At 44.6% G+C, this 18,741-nt stretch overlaps 1 protein-coding gene across 2 annotated transcripts in view; it reads right to left on the bottom strand.

Moving 5' to 3' along the window:
• The window catches only part of SKIC3 (SKI3 subunit of superkiller complex), a 1,406,584-nt gene that overhangs the window by 1,038,799 nt on the left and 349,044 nt on the right, over positions 1 to 18,741 (bottom strand). For both annotated transcript variants that reach the window (XM_085632495.1, XM_085632494.1), the window contains exons 12-15: positions 17,932 to 18,018; positions 17,718 to 17,821; positions 17,466 to 17,592; positions 5,675 to 5,854 (exon numbers count right to left, since the gene is read on the bottom strand). In XM_085632495.1, the coding sequence (XP_085488621.1) occupies positions 5,675 to 5,854; positions 17,466 to 17,592; positions 17,718 to 17,821; positions 17,932 to 18,018 (498 nt within the window). The remainder of the gene's footprint in view (positions 1 to 5,674; positions 5,855 to 17,465; positions 17,593 to 17,717; positions 17,822 to 17,931; positions 18,019 to 18,741) is intronic.

The raw sequence follows: 18,741 nt of genomic DNA on the forward strand, positions 1-18,741 counted from the left end.
AATAAGGCGAGTGGTGGGCGGGGCAGGATCCCACGGCCCGTGGAGGAAGAGAAAAGGTACTGAGTATCAGATCAAGGGCTGGCACATGACGAGCCTCCTCGCGCCACTTCACAAATACCCGCTCGGTGTAGCTCCTGTCAGCCGAATGAAGTGAACATGAACATATACTGCCTTCACGGGCCTTGGAGCATTCTTTCCTCTGCTTCAGATACAAGCTTGCATGTGATCTGCACACATGATTTTGTTCAAACTAAAGATTAATGGCATGATTGCGGCTAAATCCAGTTAAGTACCTTGGAAGGAGCAGAGGCCTTAAACTAGCATTATTTTGGGATGGCTGTGGCAGTCAATCTAAGCATGGGTGCCTCCTTACTCTAGTATTCTAGAGTTTCAGTCCAAATCTCTAAAGCACCTTCAAAAGGCACTGCAGCTGCTCGCTCCCGAAGGCAAAACGTCGTGGAATGCGAGGAATGCAGCAGCAGCGTATCGCGAGTGGCGCGCACACGCTTGTGTGAAATCTGACACAACACATGGCACACTGCGTGCCGCTGCTCGTAACCGCAAGCCAGAGGCCATGGGCAGATACATTTCCTGGGAAAGGTGGGACATGCACCCACCTTTGCCCAATTTTTACACACACGCACGCAAAGCCCAATAGAAAAAAACGAGCGTGTGAAAAGTCCAGAGTGATTCCAATAGGTCATTTTCCTAGAGCAGTACATGCCCGCTGTGCTAGGCTCGACCTAAAAAGGAAGCTTGGAAGATGGAGCCTAAAGCTTACTCACCCTAAAAGCAGAGGTGATGTCAACAAGGAAAGCAGTTTTCAGAGTGAGGAGCCTGAAAGGACTTATTGAAGAGGCTCGAAAGGAGTGTACATAAAGTAAGTTAAAACAAGATTCAAGTCCGAATGGGGCATTATGAAAGGTGATGGAGGAAAGAGCTGAATAATGCCCTTAAATAATCTATTTACAATAGGGGACTTGAATAAAGAGGGCTGATCTGGTAGCCGAAGGAAAGCAGAAATAGTTGCAAGATAGCCTTTAAGAGTGCCCAGAGCAGAGCCCTGCTGGGCCAAAGAAAGTATGAACAAGAGAACCTCGGAAAGAGGGGCAGAAAGGTGATCCAGAGCCTTTGCTGTGCACCATGCCACAAACTTGTTCCATCTACAGGTGTATACTGTTTTAGTGGAGGGACACCTGGGTGGAAGGTCAAAAGCTGCCAACTGTCCCGGCTCAATCTCCACGCAAGGAGGTAGAGCCTGGACAGGTTCGGGTGAAAGACCGTCCCCTGTTGCTGGGACAGAAGATCCTCCCAAAGGAGCAGTCTGATCAGAGGATCTATGGCCATGCTCAGTAGCTCGAGGTACCAGACTCTTCGTGCCCAGTCCGGAGCCACAAGAATGATTTGGGCCTGATCGCGTTTGATCTTTTTCAGCACTCAGGGCAGAAGTGGTACAGGCGGAAAGGCGTACATGAGGCCGCTGTTCCACTCGTGACAAAAAGCGCCGCCAAGCGAGTGCCTCCTTGGAAACTCCAACTCGTAAAACTGCTGACATTGCGCATTTTCTTCGGTGGCAAACAGCTCTAACCAAGGCTCTTCCCACTGCCTTGCACCACCTCAGAGTGAAGACGCCATTCGTGATCGGCCAGGCACCGATGGCTGAGTTTGTCTGCCCTGGCGTTCAGAGAACCTGACAGGTGTTGAACTAACAACGTCATGCCCCAATGTTTCAGCCATGCCCAGAGGCGAAGAGTCTCTTGACATAGGGTCCGCGACCCCACCCCGCCCTGTTTGTTGCAGTATCACATGGGAGTGGTGTTGTCTGTGAACACCTGCACTACTTTCCCTTTGAGGGAGGGAAGGAATGCTTTTCATTGCCCGGAGCTCCATCAGGTTGATATTTAGCCCAGACTCCGTCAGAGACCAGATGCCTCTGATCTCCGCCTCTCCAAGGTGGCCGTGCCATCCCAGGAGTGAGGCATCGGTCACCACTGTTGGGTCTGGTTGGGGAAGGGAGAGGGATCTGCCTCTGACCCAAGCCGGGTTTGTTAACAACCACTGCAGTTGTTGTGCAGTTCCCTCTCAGATCTGGATGTAGTCAGAAAGATTCCCCTGATGCTGCGCCCACTGGAACTTCAGGTCCCACTGCAGAGCCTGCATATGCCATCTGCCATGATCCCACCAGCAGGATGCAGGAAGCCATGAGGCTTAGCAGCCTCAGGGTCATTCTCACCCAAATCTGGTATAGGACCAAAACATCGGTATCATAGCCCAAATATCCCGGACTCGCTGCTTGGGAGGATAGGCCCGAAACTGCATCGTGTCCAGAACAGCTCCGAGGAAAGGGAGCATCTGAGAGGGAGTCAGCTGTGACTTCAGCACATTGATAGTTGACCCCAGCAAGTGCAGGAGGTCCGCCATAGTCTGGAGATGCGAGACAACCGCCTCGGGCGAGCCCACCTTCAACAGCCAGTCGTCAAGGGGATGACTGGAACCCCTGATCTTGCAGATGAGCTGCGGCTACTGCCATAACTTTCTGAAAACACCAGAGGGGCACTGGTAAGGCCAAAGGGGAGCGCGGTGAATTGCAAATGCTTATTGTCAACCGTGAACCGTAGATAGCATCTGTGGGCTGGCAGAATGGGAATATGAAAATAGGTGTCCTGCAAGTCCACCGCCACCATCCAATCTTGACGTTCGAGGGCAGACAGGACATGAGCCAACATGAGCATTTTCAACTTCTCCTTCAGGAGGAAGCGGTTGAGGGCCCTGAGGTCTAGAATAGGACGCAGGCCTTTGCCCTTCTTGGGCTCCAGAAAGTAGCGGGAATAGCAACCACAAACTTCTTCTGGCGCAGGGACCCTCTCGATAGCACCCTTGGCCAAGACAGCTGAGACTTCCTGGCAGAGAAGTGCCAAATGATCCTCCGACATGCAATCAAAGATGGTGGCATGGAAAGAGGGGTAGTCTTGAAGGGGAGGAGTTGTCTTGAAGGAAGGGAGTAGCCCCTTCAGACTATTTGCAAAACTCACCTGTCCAACATGATGGATTGCCAGTGGGGGGCGGTGATGGCGAATCCTGCCGCCCTCTGGCCATTGAAGCACTGGCCCGCCCACTGGCTCCCAGACCCACAAGGTCGCTCGTCCCACATCCGCAGTCACGCAGAGGCTGGGCAAGTTTTGTGAACCAGTGGCTAGACTGGGCCAGACGTGGCTGGGCGCCTCTTCGGAGCCACGAAAGGGGCGATAAGCAGAGTGGACGGGAAGACGCAGCGAGGCCCAAAGATCAGGCCATAGCCCGAGAATCTTCAAAGCGATCCAGCGCCGGGCCCGTTTTGTCGCCAAACAGACAACGGCCATCAAAGGGCATGCCCAGCAAAATTGAATGAACATCCCCGAAAAGCCAGATGTCCTTAACCAGGTGTAGCGCCTAAGGGTTACCAACAAGGCAATCATTCTGCCTAGTGAGTCGGTGGTATCCAGTCCACATCTAATCATGAATTTAGCTGCGTCTCTCTCATCTGCCACTGCATGGAGAGAGAACAGACCGGGCCTCTTCCGGGCACTGAGGCAGCACCTGCATGACCGTATCCCAGATGGTGTGAGAGTATCGGCCCAAGAGGCACACTGTATTCACGGACCGCAGTGCCAAGCTGGAGGAAGAGAACATGTGCTTCCCAAGGTGATCCAGTTTCTCGGATTCCCTATCTGGAGGAGCAGAAGGGAATGCGCCCTTTGAAGAAGAGGCTTGGATCACCAAGCTTTTGGGGGAAGGGTGTTGGGTGAGGAAAACTGGGTCGCCCGTGGCCGGGCGATGGCAACAGGAAATTATCTTTTCTACCAGAGTCCCTGTGCTGGGCTTGGACCAGGTGCCCAGAAGAACGTCACTGAGGGCTTGGTTGAAGGGCAGAAGGGGTTCAGAGGAGGTTGCAGCAGGCTGAAGCACCTCTGTCAGGAGATTAGTCCTGACTGTCACTGATGGGAGCTCCAGGTCCAAGGCCTCGGCTGCCCTGCGCACCACCAAAGCGTAGGATGCTCCCTCTTCTGCAGACACGATAGGGGGAGAAAGCATGCTATGGTCTGGAGAAGTGTCCAGACCACTGGCGTCACACAGATCCTCTCTCCAGTCCGGCTATTCTAGCAGGTCTGCTAAAGTCCGGCTCTTCTAGCTGGTCTGCTACAGGGTCCAGTGACCTCTCCTAGTCATCACCACCACCTTCTGGGCGGTAGGGAACACCAGGGATAAACAGGGGAACAAAAGTACCCTCCAGCATCGGATCAAAAATAGGGCTCGTCCATGAAGTAGACGCAGGAGATGGAGCCATAGAGCGATGACGTTCCGATCCTCCGTCGCATCAGCCGACTGGCAGGGAGAAGGTGAAGAGCACCGGTGCTTCTTCGCCTTCTTCTTAGACTTACCAGAGGACCTCGAGGCCTTGGAGTGCGACAAGGTGTAGTGGCTTTGGGAGCAGTCTCGAGACCTGCGGAGCTGACCACTGGACCTCCAATAGCTTTTGGGACCGCTCCCGCAAAGACTTTGTATTCATGGCCCGGCGGCAGTTGGAGCACAACTTCGGATCATGGTCGCGCTCCAGACACCAAAGGCAAACGAGGTGTGGATCAGTCAGACATCAGCATGTGACAGGAGTCACAAGGCTTGAACCCGGTCCAGTGTTGGGACAACCCTCGCACACCAGGAGTCATAGACTCAAAAAAGAAGTCGACAAAAAGGCTAGTCAAAAAGTAACTATGGGGTAGCTCTCTCCGGATCTGCGCTAGACTGGTGCAGAAAAAGAAAGAACTGACATAAGCGCGCAGGGGTGGCGTCTAAGTAGGCACCGCAACGGGATCCCAGCGACCTTGATGCCAACGACAGACGGAGTCGACTGACGCCACCCACCAACGCGCAGGGCTACTGCTAAGAAATAATTGTATGGATCCAGTCTGATGCCTGGGGGTAATTCTAAGGTGAGGAATCTATGACTAACTTTCTCTTTCAGGTGAGGTTGAGTAGGCTGTTCAACACACTACAAAGCCATAAAGTCAATTTTGTGTAACTTGAGCTACTTGAGACCATTAAGGATTTTTAGAGCTGGTGAGGTTGTTAGTGAGATAAACAGCTAGGAGTCTAGCTGTCGATAAACCATTTTTTCCAGGTATTAAGATCAATTACCACAGTAAGACAAGCAACTAAATCTCATGCTCGCTTTAAGTTTTTCTATTCTCTCATATCATACATTTGTATTTGATAATCTTCACAGGAACAGACAAACCATGCATGGTTTGTTTGAGCTGTAACTCATTTGCAGAGAACGTTTTCCTAAAAACTGCTGCAGATAAGTTTTACAAAATCATGCCTATTCAAAGTTAAATAGATAATTTCCACTTGAACAACCATATTTTCAACTTCTGAATGCGCTTGTGGTCCTCACTGAATGCACCTGGATGTATTACAATATTTCACAAATTACTGACACAGATTAAGGACATTTTTTAGACAATGGAATACTGTTAAAAAAATATGATTCACTTCTAATAGCAGAAACAGGCACCTTCAGGCCTGCTGAACCATAGCTAATCATGCAGCACTGATATCAAAAAGACTTTTTGGAAATTTTTTAGATGAGATATGAATTTCACATCAGACTGAATAAAAAATGTAAATGATCAAATACCATATCACCAAGCTCCACACTTAAGTCCACAGCTGCTGCTCCTGCATCTGCATCAGTGGCATCAAGCTCAAAAGCTTTCCTATAGCAGCCACGTGCTCGGACAGCATCTTTGGCCACATCCTTGTAGTAATGACCTAGATATAAAAACACCTTTCCAAGATATGGGTCCAGCTTTGCAGCCTGTAAAAACAATATCATATTTTGTGAATTATGTCAGTTTAACGTCAATTTTTATACCATAGAACACAAACTGAAATGTTTCTAGGTGCATAAATGACAGATGTTACTATCTAACTCAATGCAACTTGTTATTGCCATTGGATAAAAATAGGCAGAGTTGGTCTTGCTAGGATTCAAAGCTGTCAACTTGTGGAAATATGGATTTTTCTGGTCAGTTATGTCCCCTATCTTGGACCCCAACGGTTCCATGTGCATATCACAAGTACATGTATGTTTCCTCCAGTTCCAGTTATGAAGACGCAAATACATGTGCGTCCAACGTCAACATGTCCTCTGTCAGATCCGCCATGAATAGGCCGGATATTCTATTCCTAAATATGAAAGGCCACCAGCTTTATATGGTTCACTTATGCCATTTTACAGTCCAGGCAAGTAGGCCCTGATTCTGTCATCAAAACTCTTCTTGCCTTCTGCCTCTGAAAGCTCCAGTCTGAGCCTACATCTGTGACCATGAACTTTGTCTCATTCTCTGCGCGGCTCACGAAGCCTGACATCAGCCTATTCTCTGCCAAGAACTGTATTTCACCTTCGAATTATCTGCTTCCCCCTCAGCCGATGCATTCCTGCCTAGTAGCTTAAGTAAACATTCTTCCAGTCACCGAGCAAAAGGCCCGGCTTCTCTGCCCTTATGCAAGTAATTCATAGCCCTGTTACCATGGAATATTCCTACCCCCTCGCATTCAGTGTAGACACTTAGACGCTTGTACATGCACGCACAGTCAGTATAGAATAGATTCTGTCCGAGAGTCCTTCTTTTATGGATAACATAGTTCTTTAAACATAGGATGTTAGATATGATTTGGGATTAGGTTGACTTGACCCCCCAGACTTCTTGTCTCCACATGTAGAGCTAAATGTCAAGTCCCCTTCACCCCCTAGTTACACGTCAATTACACGTCATACTGCTGCGCGCGCATCTATGCCAAGTATTATCTTATAGATCCACCTATACATGACATCACAACCAATTATGTTCCTTTTTACTCTTTATTACACCCATTTCTGGTTACGCAGACAAATTGTCATTTTCCTTATCAATTGTTACGCCTACTGTATTCGCTTCATTGTAATGTATGTTCTATAAAAGCCATTTCATGTCAATAATGTATGTACTTCACTTCCTGAACCTCCGGGGTGATGGAACTTGAAGCATCCGATTATAATCGATTATTGGAATAAAGCCCATTCCGAAACTCTAATATCACGGATTCTGCCTCTCATTTTACTGAGCTATTTTATAATGTTTCTGTATCAAATTCAGTCCCGGTAAAGGAATTTTATTTACCACATGATGGCGCCCGAACATGGATAGACAGAATCCGTTACGAGAAGTGCACCCAATAAAAGGCGAGGACAACGAGTTTAGGCGCGTATTTGTATATACGCCCATATCAAAAATAGAATTGTTACAAATGAAGAAAGTGGTACCCAGTCATGACAAAGATCCAGCGGGTTTTCACCGAGAAATTAAAGACATGTTACTCATGGGAGAGTATACCTATCCCGACATTATGACAATATTAAAGGTATTGATGCCTGCTGGCATTTATGAAAAACTCAAGGAAAAAGAGTGGGAGGTAGGTGACCAAAAGATAGAATGGTCAGTGTTAGAAGCGGAAGAAAAGGCCCGAACTGCAGGAGCAGGACTTGGGGATAAAACTAAAGCATTGCCAGGTTTACTAGTACAGGTACTGCCACGTTTATTAACTACGAAAAAGGAAGATTGGGGAACAATTTCAGCCTGTAAGCAGAAGCAAGATGAAGACACTAGTGATTACTATGCCCGATTTGAAAAATGTTTTGGTATAAATAGTGGCATAAAAGCAAGTAGCGAATCATACCCACATCTGTTTGTAACAAAGTTAGTGGAAAATGCCCTGCCCCCAGTAAAGAATAGAGTATTAAAATTCGAGAGTACCTGGCAAGGTAACACTCCATCACAAATGTTACAAATGTTACAGTACCATCACAATAGAATTAGAGAAGAACAAGAACAGGAACACAGACGCATGAAAGACACGAAAATGAAAATGCTAGTTTCCCAGACTGTTCCAGCTGAAGGACATAAAAAGGGTATGACACATTCCGATTCAGCAGGACCTGTAAAAGGGACATGCAATTATTGTAAAAAGCCAGGCCATTACGTACACGATTGTCCAGTTTTAAAACATAATATCGCCATAGGTAAAACACAAGAAAGATCACGGCCACTCAGACAAGATCAGAATGAACAAGGAGCTATGCAGCATGCCCAGGCCATGCCAGCCGCACAACAGCCAATACAGTTTGTGCCAGCTGCACCACCGTTGCCTGCTGCTGCCACACAGACAACAACACGACAAATGTATCAGACCGCACAGTATGAATATCCTGAGTATCAGCGTTACGCATGAACTAGCCTAGAGAGGGAAGTTGATTTACCACTTATCGAGATTCCTGTAGATCAAGAAGGACCTTATGTACACAGTGAATTATTAGGCCAAGATAGGAAATTTTTACTCGATACAGGGGCAAGTCGAACAACTATAAAACGTAGTGAAGTTCCAGGGGCACCCCTCTCAGGCTCTCAGAATATTTCCCTTGGTTTTTCAGGAAAACCTATTGTTAATGAAGTGTCACAACCTCTGCCACTTACGATAGGACCTCTGACCCGAACTACAGATTTATTGCTTACTAAATCATGTCCAGAAAATCTGTTAGGAATTAAAACCTTGAAAGCTCTAGGAGCCATAATATGTTGTTCTCCGGAAGGTGTAAGGTTGTTTTTACGAGATTTTAAAGGTCACTATGTGTCTAGAGACATGGACCCCCGACTGCAGACTTTACCTACACGTCTATGGGCACAAGGCCCTACTGATGTTGGTTGCATGAATATTACACCATATAGAGTCACATTAAAGGCAGGAGTGGTGCTACCACGAATGCGACAATACAAGTTACCACCAGATGCTGTAGTGGCTTTACTACAAATCATTGACGAGCTCATTACCCAAGGAGTAGTTGTAGAAACAGACTCCAATGTATGTAATTCACCGATAATTCCGATTCTTAAACGAACAGATCCAAAGGCCCCGCCAGTATATCGATTGGTTATTGATCTGCGCGAATTAAACAAGTGCATTGTGCCACAATTTCCTGTGGTCCCAGATATCTCGTCATTACTGACAGCTATTGATTCCGAAGCAACATTCTTTACTGTAATTGATCTCAAGAATGCCTTTTTCAGCGTCCCAATAGATCCGGAAAGCCAATATTTGTTCGGATTTAATTTAAATGGACGTAGCTTTAAATTCTCACGCGCACCTCAAGGATTTACAGAAAGCCCCAGCATCTATAGCCAAGCACTGAAAAGAGAACTAGACAGTATCCACATGCCAGTTAACACTGCTCTGCTTCAATATGTCGATGATCTGCTGATCACCGCAAGAAGCGAACCGGAATGTGAAAAAGCATCACTGACAGTTTTATTATTTCTAGCCGAAAAGGGGCACAAGGTGTCCCCTTCTAAGCTGCAATTCTGTGTCCAGCGAGTTGTTTATCTTGGACACTCGCTGTCCAAGGAGGGAAGGCAGCTTACACCAGATCGTATCCAGCTAATTGCTAATATGCCTATACCCAAGACACAAAAAGAGGTACGAGCTTTCATAGGCCTCACTTCATACTGTAGACAGTGGATCCCTCAGTATGCATTTCTAGCAAAACCACTCATTCAGTTAACCACACAAGAGGCAGCCACATCGACTGTTCTCCCTTGGACTCAAGAACATACACACGCTTTTGAAAGCCTAAAGAAAGCTTTATGTCAAGCACCTGTTTTAGCAACACCATGTTACAGAAAACAGTTTACACTCTTTGTTACAGAACGCGAAGGTACTGCTTTGTCAGTACTCACACAGGAACAAGCAGGAGCACACAAACCATGTGCTTATTTTTCTAGTACACTAGATCCCGTAGCTCAGGCTTTGCCTGCATGCCTGAAATCAGTGGCAGCGACAGCTTTAGCAATCAGACAAAGCGATGCCATAGTGTTAGGACATCCATTGACAGTTCAAGTACCACACGCAGTAGAGGTTCTTGTAAATAGAACACAAACACAACACTTGACTATAGCGCGACTTACAGGATACGAACTTACATTGTTTCAGCCACACATAGAAATCAGACGCTGTAACACATTGAATCCTGCCACACTTTTGCCAGTAACCGGAACAGACCCACTAGCCCATGACTGTATTGAAGTTATTACTATAACGACAAGACCCAGACAAGACTTGACCGATGTTCCATTGTCCGATCCAGACCTGACGTTGTATGTAGATGGTTCATGTATGAGAACAAGTACAGGAGAATTAGTGGCCGCTTACGCAGTCACAACAGATACTGAAGTCATTGAAACTAATCGTATAAATACTTTGTCAGCTCAAGCCGCAGAGCTCACCGCTCTGACACAAGCCTGTATTCAAGCCACAAGTAAAAAAGTCAACATATATACTGATTCACGTTATGCATTCGGAGTTGTACATGACTTCGGCGTGCTGTGGCGAGAGAGAGGTTATTTAACTTCCCACGGTGCCCACATTCAGCACGGACCCCTCATTCATGCCTTATTAGATGCAATACATTTACCCATTGCAATATCGATTATGAAATGCAAAGCACATACGAAAGTTACTGATATCATTTCCCAAGGCAATGATCTAGCCGACAGAACGGCTAAACAGACGGCTCAAACTCAAACCCCCGACATGACAAAGACAATAGTCCCGACACCGACACATTGTATGACAGTTAAAGATCCTACTCTTGACGTGATTGACATACAGACACATGCTACACCAGACGAAATAAAGAAATGGACTGAATTAGGAGGGATCCAAACGGACCAAGGATGGATGATGAAGGAAAAGTCTGTATGGTTCCTTCCTGATTCAATGGTCCAAGTTATAATTAACACTATACATAGTCCAGCACATCTAGGAGAAAAAGCTATGCTAGACAGCATTCAACACATTTGGTTCAACAAACATTTACGAGCAGCAGCCAAACAAAAGGTCCGTACCTGTATGATCTGTTGTCAGTTCAACCCAGGAAAAAGTGTTCCCGTAGAACAGGGTGGATTTCATCCTCCTAATCACCCTTTTGAAGTCCTACAGATGGATTATATCCAGATGGAACGATGTCGAGGATTCAAATATGTTCTCGTAGTTGTCTGCGCTCTGTCCCGTTGGACAGAGGCGTACCCGGTTTCAGATTACACTGCCCCGACTACTGCCAAACAGTTGGTTCGAGAATTCTTCCCACGATACGGTTTACCACGTGTTGTTCACTCAGATAACGGCCAGCCGTTCTCATCCGAATTAATGAAACACGTTTCACTTCTGTTAGGTTATCAGTGGAAATTCCACTGTGTCCGACACCCCGAAGCAGCAGGTCTCGTAGAAAGACATAACCAGATACTGAAAATCAGAATGTCCAAAATATGCAGAGAAAAAGGTGTCGACTGGGTAGTAGCGTTACCCGTTGCACTCTTTTACATGAGAATGGTAGCACACTCACGAACAGGGCTATCCCCGTATGAGGTGATCTTCGGTAGACCACCAAATATGTGGGGGACGCCTATACCACGAAAAATAACTGATGTTGACTGTAATATGCTGACAGATTACTTGGCTTCCTTGATGTCTGCACTACAATCTTGTCGTTCACAGGTAGCTGCAGCCTTTCCTGACAACACTGAGGTGAAACCCCATGACGTAGTTCCGGGGGATCTCGTCTTTGTGAGGAATTTCGACCGAAAGACTCAGCTGGAGCCCAGGTGGAAAGCACCCAAGTTGGTCCTGCTGACCACAAGGACAGCCGTGAAGATCGAGGGCCGCAAGGGCTAGATTCATTCAAGTCATATCAAGAAATTTCATGGACTATCCTCGGATATAGACATTGTGCCCTGCACTCCCTCACAGACTGATTCAAAACTTCCTTTGGTTGAAAGGACTGAAACCGAACTTTACAAACTAAAGCTTAGGCCCAACAAGTCGAGCAATTTGATTGTTTAAGTCCTCTCCAAGGTGAAGCGGTTGAATTGTCTCTGACATGTATCCCTTGGACCTGAGTAGAGAAAATACCCGGAAAATGTTGAAACGACAGGCGTATTGTAAATCACTGCGTAGCCACTGCATAGTGACATTATTAATTCTGTTTTTATTAAGTCTTTTAATAATTATTACAAGTATGTTGTTGCACATATATTACCCTATTTCTAGACATGTTTATAATATTGCTGCTGAACATTCTTTTAGTGACTTACCTCCGCATGAATTGTCTTATAGACTTGCGCTGCGCAATAACACTTTCATTAGTATGTTACATCATTCCCATCAGACTAGTAATGCTACTAATTGTTGGGTGTGTGGTCGGCTCCCTCCCTATCAGAATTATGAAGGAGTCCTGCCATTCTTTCCACACCCATTTACACACAATGGCTCCTGTGGAGCATGGTTTAGTTTAATCAATTCCATAGACTCAGACACAGCAGTTTACCAAGATCATTGGGTATGGGGAAACCTGAACCTAGTTTTACTCAAAGTCTGCTACCCTGACAAGGAGGGTCGCCCCAAAAGAACAGGAACTGATCTAGAAAATGAAGTATATGGATTAGGTAATTTTACACCTAATCTCATGATTCTAAATGTCGTATCCGAAATTGAACTAGTCTTGCCCACCATGTCAGTATTCCCAGCGAAGGGTGAATTATGTGTAAGAAAAGTTGGTTCCATACATATGGGCCATAGTAAATGCACCACTACAGTAGAATTCAGTGATCAAGGCAAATCTTCATTTAGAGCTTCTCGCCATTCCTACTTTGTATGTGGTCAGACTGCATATATGCGTTTACCTCTAGATTGGGATGGTACCTGCTACATTGCATTCCTTTTGCCACCTGTTTTCCTAGCTCCTCCTGATTATTATAGAAATATTCATTTAGTACACAATAGAGAGCGGAGAGATCTCCCAATTGTCGATTATACTGAGACGGCATGGGACAAGTATGTAGATTTCAATAAAGGCATCTTTCCCTATATAGGTACAGTTACTAATAGTAAGCTGATACGTAGATTAACTAGAACCCTTGAAGCAGTAGTGAATGAGACTATTTCCGCCTTAGGCAATTTAACAGAAGAGCAGTCTGCTATGCGGATTGTTGTGCTTCAAAATCGTCTTGTCCTTGACGTCATCCTGGCTGATAGGGGCGGAGCTTGTAGGGTCATCGGATCAAGCTGCTGCGTATCCATACCAGAGAATTCGCCATCTGTATATAAAGCTATAACTCGCCTTCATAAGATTGTAAGCCAGATACACCAGAACCCAGGCACTTGGACTTGGTCCAGTTGGTTTTGGAATGTGATATCAGCCTGGGGATGGAGAGTTTTATCCTTCCTAGGTATTGGCCTTCTCCTACTATTCAGTTGCTGTCTATGTCTACAATGTGGACCAGCGATCTGTGGTCTGTGTACCACATCGTGTATTCCACCACCAAGATTTCATTCGTCACGGAAGAAGAAAGAAGAACAAATGATGCTATATGAACAGATCAATGGATTAATGAAGATTGATATCTCTTGAAGGGCAAGTAGGGGACAAGGAGGGAATGTGGAAATATGGATTTTTCTGGTCAGTTATGTCCCCTATCTTGGACCCCAACGGTTCCATGTGCATATCACAAGTACATGTATGTTTCCTCCAGTTCCAGTTATGAAGACGCAAATACATGTGCGTCCAACGTCAACATGTCCTCTGTCAGATCCGCCATGAATAGGCCGGATATTCTATTCCTAAATATGAAAGGCCACCAGCTTTATATGGTTCACTTATGCCATTTTACAGTCCAGGCAAGTAGGCCCTGATTCTGTCATCAAAACTCTTCTTGCCTTCTGCCTCTGAAAGCTCCAGTCTGAGCCTACATCTGTGACCATGAACTTTGTCTCATTCTCTGCGCGGCTCACGAAGCCTGACATCAGCCTATTCTCTGCCAAGAACTGTATTTCACCTTCGAATTATCTGCTTCCCCCTCAGCCGATGCATTCCTGCCTAGTAGCTTAAGTAAACATTCTTCCAGTCACCGAGCAAAAGGCCCGGCTTCTCTGCCCTTATGCAAGTAATTCATAGCCCTGTTACCATGGAATATTCCTACCCCCTCGCATTCAGTGTAGACACTTAGACGCTTGTACATGCACGCACAGTCAGTATAGAATAGATTCTGTCCGAGAGTCCTTCTTTTATGGATAACATAGTTCTTTAAACATAGGATGTTAGATATGATTTGGGATTAGGTTGACTTGACCCCCCAGACTTCTTGTCTCCACATGTAGAGCTAAATGTCAAGTCCCCTTCACCCCCTAGTTACACGTCAATTACACGTCATACTGCTGCGCGCGCATCTATGCCAAGTATTATCTTATAGATCCACCTATACATGACATCACAACCAATTATGTTCCTTTTTACTCTTTATTACACCCATTTCTGGTTACGCAGACAAATTGTCATTTTCCTTATCAATTGTTACGCCTACTGTATTCGCTTCATTGTAATGTATGTTCTATAAAAGCCATTTCATGTCAATAATGTATGTACTTCACTTCCTGAACCTCCGGGGTGATGGAACTTGAAGCATCCGATTATAATCGATTATTGGAATAAAGCCCATTCCGAAACTCTAATATCACGGATTCTGCCTCTCATTTTACTGAGCTATTTTATAATGTTTCTGTATCAAATTCAGTCCCGGTAAAGGAATTTTATTTACCACAAACTGACACAGAGATCTCATCAGCAGTTTCTCAATCTACTGAGCAGAACACTGCGAATGAATCTCTGTCCCAGATCAGCTGTCCCTAATTTGAGCCGGTGTCAGAAAGGATGGGTTTGAACATCTTCTCTTGCTAGCCTACAACCAGCATTGGCAAAACCAATAGGTCGGTCATTGGTAAGAGTACACTGGTTTTTTTTTGGTTACGCCTGAGCTGTGCTTACAAAATCTCTTAAATGGAAAAAAAATCTTAAAAGGGGCTTAGAACCCGCCTTACCACTCGATTTCAACGTCGCTCTAATTTACATGCTCCTGATTGGCCAGCAGGTCATATTTTTTCACTTCCTGGCCTGCGTTGCTATCCATGCCACGGTGTGGAGCTTGGACCAAGTACAGCTTCCGGTCACTGGTAAGGGTCCTTGCACCGGCCACATACTTTAAAGGTATGCTTTTATTTCATTTCGGATCAAGCACACCATACGAGTGCATTTTCAGGCTGTCTTCCCCCACTCTCTTTACCAATACACACCACCACTTTTGATATGCAGACCAAGAGTAAGTAATCCCTGGTTCTGAGGCATTCTGTGATATTAAAGTAATGACACCGATAGCTAGTGTTGCAGATGGGTCGGGTGGGCTCAAGCACTGCACTGCCTGGGAGGAGATACCTGTTTTAAATTACCGGGCAGGTTTGCACGGAGGACCGGCTGCAGGTCATGCGAGTACACGAAACTGGTCACAAAGCACTTCAGTCTTCCAGAATGTGCTATGCAAATGCTTTGCCAAAAGATTACAGTAAACTTCGGATTCGGAGGAAGATATGGCAGGAACTATTTTTTTGTATGACATTGACGAATTTTTTTTTTAACTGCCTGCACGAGCCGCTTGCGTCCTCGTTTACCCTGTGCCTTAACATCTGTATAACTTATACAAATGCTACCAAAACAAAACTCCCTTCTTCCTGATAAGCCCGAGCCCCGCCAGTTGAGAAAGGTTGATTCAGTTGTACTTTAAGATTTTAAGTCTTTGTTTAGTTAGACAAGCATTGGCAAAGCCAAAAGGTATGACCTCTGCAAAATCAATTGGCTTTGTCAATGTTTTTCAGGCATGCTACAAAGCAGCATGTGCTAAAGTAGAAAAAATTAAAAGAAGTACTGTGACGCGACCAAAGTTGATCACGTCATAGGGCTTTTTGTGTTAACTTTAAGACATGCTGCACAGCTGCTCCTGCTGCTGTGTAACATCTAAAAAAAAGTGAAAAAAACAATAGCGTTCGCAGAGGCAAAACCTATTGGCTTTGGTAATGGTTGTTTTTTTGTTTCAAGCATATGTCATTAAAGTGCAAAAGTAATAAAAAGTAACAATGTAGAAATGTCTAGAGGTGGCATACATATGTTTGCAAGAAAAAAAAAAAAAGACGCATCGGAATAACAATCCATTGCACAAACAAAAAAAGAAAAGTTAACAGAGGGCGGCCAATCAGTCCTGCTTTGTAGGTGGATGCACACATCTGCAAGACTAAGACTAAAAGGCCATAACTCTCAGTGAATAAGGTAAATGGCTAAAACACTGTCAGCTGAGGTGGGGGGGGGGGGGGGGGGGGGGACAAATTATGAAGGTCCTTAAGCAGACCAATGGATAAAGATAACTGACCGAAAGCCCCTCTACATATACATATCTTTATACGTCTTTATTATGGCTTGTTGGGAAAACATGAGGCTGGCTAGACTTAAGAGGTCCAGTTTCTTATATTCATTTTACAGTTTATTGGAGGGAAAATCAGGACATGCACTGTAAGTAATGAAGCTGTTAATGGAATAAGGATCATCAGCCATTAAAATGATCAAACCGAAGGGTTTATTGAGAATTCTGTTAAGACGGATTGGAATAAAACAAAGAAATCATCCTTTTTGTCAGCTGCTCCTTCAATCAACAATTTCAGATCTCACCCTCCTTCCCCGGGAGTGAAGGAATGAGGGTAACGAAAAAAGGGATGCACTAAAGACTTGGTGTCAATTTTGCAGACGCAACAGTACCATTGCAAAAACAAAGAATTGGTCCAACTTTTAGCTCACATTAGCAACCTATTAACACACATGGACTAGGTATGCCTTGGGCCTATGCAATGGATAAGTTATGTTAATCTATTCCCTCTTTTTAGTAGCTATAACTACAATGCATTCTGTCATGGGAACTTGAAAGGCTAAAAACAAGATGCTTAGCAAGTCAGAGGGAATGATCAAATGGAAACTAACATGGGACTGCATGAAGCCCATACACATCCGGGTGGTCGATTATACGCAATTACAGTATGATGGAGGTCATGTAAGAATAGATTTAGCAAAGCAACAGTTCTGTTTCCCGTGGCAGCATGCAAAGACATCTCCCTCCCTGAACCTCAGAACACAGCGAGCATTATATTAAAGGGCCTCTTAAAAGGCTTTCAGGAGATAAAAGATGCTGCGGCTCTTAAAATCACCACAGCAACCACGAAAGGCAATTAAATAAGAGAGCACATGTGGCGGTAGAGAGTGCTTTTTATACAGGTTTTAAAAACAACGCTTGGCGAGTGGAATCATGGCACATAATTCCTTGTAGATATAAAGCTATGCATATTGAACCATGTATACTATTATTAAAGTAGACTGTGTACAATGAATAAGAAAAGACAAGATTTTCTGAATAGGAATTAAAAAATATATCAAAGTCACAGCCATTCATTACAATAGATTTTTACTACAGTACCTTCAAATATTGATTTAAGGCTTTTGTTCGATCTTTCCGCATCTCCTCACCCATGGACCAGTAGGTTAACCCCAAAAGGTAATAATAATCTGCACAGTCGGGCTTCTTTTCGATCGCTTGCTGCAAACTGATAGGAATTCAAGGATTTGAGATTTCATGCTTTCCATTAAAAAGAGGACTTTTTATTGTATATATGTATGTGTGTGTGTATGTATATATGTATGTGTGTGTGTGTGTGTATATATATCTTACCTTAATTCTGCCTTTGCGTAGTTTTTTCGTGCATAATGTAGACGACCTGCAAGAGCATAGCCCTCTGATAATTGAGGATGCGAATGCACAAGTTCTTCGGCAATCTATTAAAAGAAAATCGTTAAATCTTTCATTTGAATAGCACAGGAAAATAATGGCATTTATAAACAGGCAAACTTCAAATATTGGAGTTGTATGAAAAAGAAGAACTAACCTTTGATGTTTTATCATGCAAAACATTATTCAAATATGCCCAGCCCTTGATGGCTAACAGCATTGGGTCATTAGCAGCATCTGGAATCTAGAAAAAAGTTTTAATTACAATTAAATTACCCAATAACATTCCTAGACATTGCTTCATTCCTATATGGATTGCCAACTGACTAGATACACAGTACCCCTGGTGAGAATCTGAAATCTAGTGTTATTTATTATCATGTCTTTTATTAATGGCTTTGTAAGGAATTACTGTTAAACACCAAATCCCCTCAATCATGGATACTTCAGTGAGAGATGCACTTCTAGGCTCACTGCTCCCGAAAGACCTCAAAGCATCCTCCAAGGGCAATTATTGGTCCTCAGCTTCAACTGCTGGTCGCTGACCAGTAAAGGAAATTGATCTTGAATAGGGAAGGATGTACAGTACGGATCCGCAAAGGGTGTACAGAAATGAAGCTTTATGCAAGTAAATGATCAGCCTCATAGATGGAATCTGCATAGATTCAGACAGGTTAAAAACAATGCAGTAAAGAGAGTAGTTTTAATGAGTGGCAGTCCAGGCACTTGAGGCAGACGTATAAGCATTTAGAATATGGAAGCACCATGACAGAAAAGGCAAACTTTCAAAATAATTTTTGGAGCCTACGCTTTTGATGTAGTCATCTGCAACTACGGACAAAGATGAATGCGTGCATCAACTCTGATGATACAAGCTCCAATATACTTGTGCGAAATCTAGTTGTGCCTGTGGGCATGTTTCTAGGAAGAGAGATACACAAACGAGTACCCTTTATTTATCTTATGC

The sequence above is a fragment of the Triturus cristatus genome, chromosome 2_1, assembly GCF_964204655.1.
Source record: "Triturus cristatus chromosome 2_1, aTriCri1.1, whole genome shotgun sequence".
NCBI classification, from domain to species: domain Eukaryota; kingdom Metazoa; phylum Chordata; class Amphibia; order Caudata; family Salamandridae; genus Triturus; species Triturus cristatus.